Source organism: Pelmatolapia mariae, linkage group LG18 (assembly GCF_036321145.2).
Source record: "Pelmatolapia mariae isolate MD_Pm_ZW linkage group LG18, Pm_UMD_F_2, whole genome shotgun sequence".
NCBI classification, from domain to species: domain Eukaryota; kingdom Metazoa; phylum Chordata; class Actinopteri; order Cichliformes; family Cichlidae; genus Pelmatolapia; species Pelmatolapia mariae.
The window spans coordinates 6,062,099-6,067,863 of record NC_086243.1 but is presented as its reverse complement, the minus strand read 5'-3'; the positions used below and the strand labels follow the sequence as shown (position 1 = coordinate 6,067,863).

The 5,765-nt window shown below is 38.6% G+C and overlaps 1 protein-coding gene across 1 annotated transcript; it reads left to right on the top strand.

The window, feature by feature from the left end:
* Positions 1-2,374: 2,374 nt before the first annotated feature.
* On the top strand, positions 2,375-3,732 carry LOC134617342 (gastrotropin-like). Its single transcript, XM_063462553.1, has 4 exons — positions 2,375-2,573; positions 2,682-2,857; positions 2,962-3,051; positions 3,676-3,732. Exons 1-4 carry the CDS (start codon positions 2,375-2,377, stop codon positions 3,724-3,726), a joined length of 516 nt encoding a protein of 171 aa, XP_063318623.1. The 3' UTR covers positions 3,727-3,732.
* Positions 3,733-5,765: the final 2,033 nt, after the last annotated feature.

Below are 5,765 nucleotides of genomic sequence, written 5' to 3'. Positions count from 1 at the left end.
AGTGTATTGTAGGCTATTAAAATGCCTATCAAAAACCATAGAGTGCAGTTCCATTGTGCAGTGCTTAGGGTGCAGATTGGTGCAATCGGGCAGGGAGGGACTGAACTGCGACTTTCTGTTTCCTGAACTCATATTTTTTTTCTTTCTAATGTCACACTTAGAAGTCAAAGCAAGTTCTCGACCATGCCTCCTCTTCAGTGTGTTTAACGTGTGTAATGATGTTTAAACTACACATTTATGATGACTATGCACTTATAAATATGCATTTGTAATGATAAAGATTCAGCAGGTTAAATTCTCATGACAAATATCGATACGTGTGTGTGTGTGTGTGTGTGATTTCCCTTTTTTTTCAAACTGGATTTGATCTGCTTCTGCACACTGATTAACGTGTGTGTGTGTGTGTGTGTGTGTGTGTGTGTGTGTGTGTGTGTGTGTGTGTGTGTGTGTGTGTGTGTGTGCAAGAGTGAGAAAGGGCAGAGAGTGACAGTGAAATAAAAGAAAGAGATAGTGGGTGTCTTTTATAGGATGTTGGCCAATATGATGTTTTATGTATCTATAAAGAGCTCCAAGGCCAAGTTGACTTTTCATGGTTTAAAAAACGCTATCAGCGATCTGTGGAAATGGCTGCATTGTGTGAGATCAAAGTGCAGCGTCAAAAGCTTTTACCTATTCACAGTTTGTCAGAACTGAAAGCCCAGTGTGCTTCAGTCATATAGTCACCATAATGGACAATTTTCAGCCACCAACAGTATAAGCAACACTTTACTGTAATTGTGTTAGCACTGTGGCTATGTACTTTTTTTTCTTTAAGAAAGATTCAGGAAGTGTTTTTTGTCACTGGTTTACTGCTTTCATCTGTTTTGCTGTCACACATCTGTCAGAAGCCTTTCAGTCATCTATATGGAGTAATATTCCACTAATAAATCAACATATCTCCTATAATGAGATTAAGCCACATCCTACACTGACAACGAGATGACATTTTTATGACTAAATATGTTTTTCTTTTTGTTTTTCTTATCCAAAAAAGCAAAGATGCATCACATATTTATCAATAATTCATCAGAAAACATAAAAACAAATTAAATGCACTTATTTACACAAAAGTATTTGATAACTACATTTTTACCACAGTGCCAAAACATTCATTTGTGCCATAATTATGATTCATTCTATAAATTCCTTGTTTAAGTGGGAGTAGAACTGATCGAAAGACCAAAACCAGCAAAGAAGAGATCCTATTACAGGGCTGGGCAACTTCAGGCCTCGAGGGCCGGTGTCCTGCAGGTTTTAGGTATCACCCTGGGTTTAACACATGAATCAGATGATTAGTTTATTACCAGGCCTCTGGAGAACTTCAGGATATGTTGAGGAGGTCATCTAGCCATTTAGATCAGCTGTGTTGGTTCAAGGACACATCTAAAGCCTGCAGGACACCGGCCCTCAAGGCCTGGAGTTGCCCACCCCTGTCCTGTCCTATTACACCTAATTCTAACCCTAATTTGGGGTTTCTAAGTTGAAACTTTGAGATAATGACCCCAAATTTTGACTTTTGGAAAGTTTTTTCAGTTTTGGAAATTAGCTTCCATACTGTACAGCTTCCTTATTAACACAAGATGATTCAAATCTTACTTTTAAGTCATGATGCTATACTTGGTGACTAGGTTTCATTCACAAGAACAGGTTAATAACTATATCATTAACTGTGTTTATTGCGTGTTTTGTCTGTATTTTGGTAGCCCTGGGTTTGGGTCTGAATTACAGAGAAAGGAATTGAGGAAATGTGCTGATACATTTTACATTTTGTAAAGGAGCTCATCTGCTAGATGAAAGGATTACAGTATAATGCATTTGAATTTACATGCACTATGTTATAATTGATTGTGTGTAAAATTCTGTCTTAATGTCTTCAGACTTTATACTAATGCGATGACTGTGTAAAAATTACACCTTTAAAATAGTGAAATGGCTCCAATTACATTAGATCATATTCTCGAGCCTTCCCGGTGCCAGACAATGATTATAGCCTTTTTATAGGTAAATGATGACCCTATTACACCCCAGACAGTTTCCATTTTGGACATAACAGTGTACTCTGAAAAAGATGGATCGTATCTTGAAATAGAGCCTTTATTGTCTTTTTATTTACTTTTCGAATCAGCAGCAGTAAAAGTGGAGGGTATGTCCATAAAGCCATTGCAGGTGAGTTCACTGACCTAGAGGTGAGCTTGCAGCTCACCCAGAGAGCAGTCAGCGTTTTACTCCCTGCCTCTGAACTCCATGAACGCCCGTTTATGCTTTTTATTGGCCTCTCCCTCGTAGCCTGTTGAACTCATCATATTCAGTTGTAATTGCTCTCTTGTGTCATCACATGCAAATGAAGGAGGTGGCGAGAGATGTAAAGTATATAAACGGGGAATATTCTTGGTCTCAGTACCTTGCTCTTTCCTCAGCTTGCCTCAGCATCTCTGATCTCACTCCTCCACCCACCAACACTACCAAAATGGCATTCGCTGGAAGATGGGAAACCGAGACCCAGGAGGGATACGACGCCTTCTGCAAGGTGCTAGGTGAGACCGCAGGCTCAAATTTTCCACTTCCTCTGCTTCTGCTCTCCATTGTTTTCTGCACATCTTTGGCCTTTTTTGACCTTGCATCCTCTTCCCGTCCCACTATAGGCATTCCAGATGATGTCATTGAGAGGGGCCGTGACTACAAGTTGATCACAGAGGTCACCCAGGATGGCAACAATTTCACCTGGACCCTCTTATATCCTGCCAATGCCAAGGTCACCAACAAGTTCACAATCGGCAAGGAGGCCGAGATGGAGACCATTGGAGGAAAGAAATTCAAGGTTGGGAGGAAATGATCCAAAGCTTCACTTTAGCTATAGCTAGCAGAAGCATAAAGCTATGAATGCTACTCTCCTAACTGGTTATATCACAATTTTGTTTACAGGCTACAGTACAAATGGAAGGAGGCAAGCTAAGTGTGACCTTCCCCAACTACCACCACACCTCTGAGATCAGCGGTGGCAAACTCATCGAGGTAAACACACTCACTTAGGCTTTTAGTGGTGCGAACGTTGGGCAGTGACAGCAGTTATTACACTCAACTCCCCGCAGGGATCATTAGAGTCATCAAAGTTATACTTCTGCAGCTGGAGACCAGGAACGGCTAATGAGAAAAAAAACTCTCTGAGACACAGAGTATTGCTACTGAATGCACTTTAACAACCAATTCATTCCCATATTTAACCTTTTAATCCTGAGAATTTATACGAGACACTTCTCTCTTTGCAGGTTATCTCTTTTTTGTTTCCATTTTATAGTCTGCTTTTCAGAAATTTTCAACACTTCACACTTTCATTTTGAGAAAAACAGCAAAAATGTATCCAGTTAAAAGGAAGCCAAACACACTAAGACTGGAAAATTCAAAATGAAGACTGTTTCAGCTGACTGACACAACTGCTTAATTTATAATTACTTAATTTGCTAAAGTCTGCAGTTTTCAGGTGTCAGGGTCGGTCAGAAGCTGACAAGTATAAAGTTACTGTTACAGTGGTATTTTTTAATTTGTCTGACACTTCAAAAAAAATTGTTTCACAGCATAAAACCAGATGTAAAGAAGCACTGCAAAAGCTAATTGAAGTCATTTCCTGTCTTTCTGCAGACCTCCAAAGCCGGCTCTGTAGTGCTGAAGAGAATCAGCAAGAAGATCTAACTCTTCTCTTTAACAGTTACAACGGAGACCTCGGAACGATATTTGTGTTAATTAATAAACTATGGTCATCGTGCCAACTTGAACCTCTGTTTCTGTCTATGTTTTCTACTCTGGGGGATACAATGTGACTTCTAGACGATATAAGTTTAAACTCATGCTTTTTTTTTCAAACTACAAGAGTTGATGACAAAAAATCAGGGTACGATAAAGACACAACTGTGGCTTCAGACTTTGCAGGGGATAGCAGCGGCGTGACCTTTAAACACGTCTATTAGTTTGTTAGTTTTCTATAAGAAAAGAGCATTTGCCAGATTGACAGAAATGGGAGTTTAAGCAGAACACTAACAAAGATCTGAACTTTTCTGAGCTACAGTTAGTAGATGTGACAGTAAATTGCAAGTGCTTGCATTGAAATTGCTCTCATATAAGTGTTTCTAAGAAAAAAACCTACTTGGTGTCATTTCTCTTAGAAACTGGAGGAAGGGGATAATTTAAACTTTATCTCAGACAAAGAAAAACTGTAGCTCTCAGCTGCAATACTTATATTGCAACCAGTTGTGGCTCAAAGCCAGGGTGCAGTAAACACTCATCTCTCTTCTGCATACAGAGGTGGCTGTAGCTCAGGTGGCAGAGCAGGTCAGCCACTAACCAGAAGGTCGGTGGTTCGATCCTTGGCTGCTCCAGTCTGCATGCCAAATATCCTTGGGCAAGATACTAACTCCATGTTGCTCTCCGATGCGTCCATCGGAGTGTGAATGTGTATGAATGGTAGACTACTTAGCACTTAGGTCAGAAAAACGTGCATGTGTGAATGGGTGTGATTGGATGAATGAATTAGTTGTATAAAGCGCTTTGAGTGCTCAGATAGAGTAGAAAAGTCCATTTACACATGACCTGGGCTGACTTTATCAATACACATGGTGATCAGTCATACTGGACTGAAATATCTCAACAATTTGAATAAGTATTGGATCACTGTGAAATTCTTGGTTCCCAGAAGATGAATTATTTCATGTACAGTGACGCTGAGTTTTAATTTAACAAGTAACAAGTACAACTTTTCAGTAGCACAGTCAGAGAAGCACTGAAGCATTGAAAGAGGGCCTACAAAAAGAAGATGATGTACTCAAACAACACTTACATATAAATATAATATATAGTTCCCATATATAGTTCCCATTTTGTACACATTTTTGCCATTTAAATGAATAAAACAGGTTGCTCATAAAGAAAAGTAAGTACTCTCCTACATGTATCCCACCTCTTTAAATTCACTGAACTAGAATCAAGGTAAACAAGATTTGTAAAGCAAATGCAGCTCGCTCTGTGGGCAGTATTTACTTTGGAGGTAATTGTATTGCTCTGTGATCCTGATAAGGGTAAGTGGAGGAGAATGGATGAATGGCTGGATGGATGGACCAGTATTGTATTTTCTTTATACTGATTTTGTTTTCTTTGTTCGTTTTAAACATACTTAAGGAAGTTTGTAGTGCAGTAAAAATCAGATTAGAGTAGCATGACACATATTTACTTTGATTATACAAACAGTATGTAGGTGTATGTCTAACTAGGCAACTCATTCTCTTTGTCTTGACTACCTTCTTATATATAATATAATGGAGAGGTCAAATGTGACATGATAGTTTATGTCTCTTTAATTATTTTCTATTTATAGGTTTTTTGTACATGTTAGCAATACACATCATGCTTGTATGAATCAGGCTTTTTGTCAATTCTCGATCTATAAATCATTAAACCCTGACCTTGAAGCCAAATTTGAATGGATTGTTAACATTACACCTTAAATCTGTGATTTGTTCATGGTGCAGATGTAAATATAGTTTGAGACAAAGTACATCGTTTTATCAGAATTTATCAATTTCCACCCAATAAATGATCACGTTGACCTTGAAGACCTTGGAGGATGTAAGGCAAAATTTAATGGCCTGGTCAATCTGACCCCACTCTACAACCTACAAAGTTTTATTAGAATTAACTCAAAACTTTTTGAGTTAACATACATTCACATACAGAATGAC

Coding starts and splice junctions, on each gene's coding strand:
- LOC134617342 (XM_063462553.1), top strand. CDS start 2,375: ATGCAAATGAAGGAGGTGGCGAGAGATGTAAAGTATATAAACGGGGAA. Junction 2,574..2,681: donor CGCCTTCTGCAAGGTGCTAG/GTGAGACCGCAG, acceptor GTCCCACTATAG/GCATTCCAGATGATGTCATT. Junction 3,052..3,675: donor GCGGTGGCAAACTCATCGAG/GTAAACACACTC, acceptor GTCTTTCTGCAG/ACCTCCAAAGCCGGCTCTGT.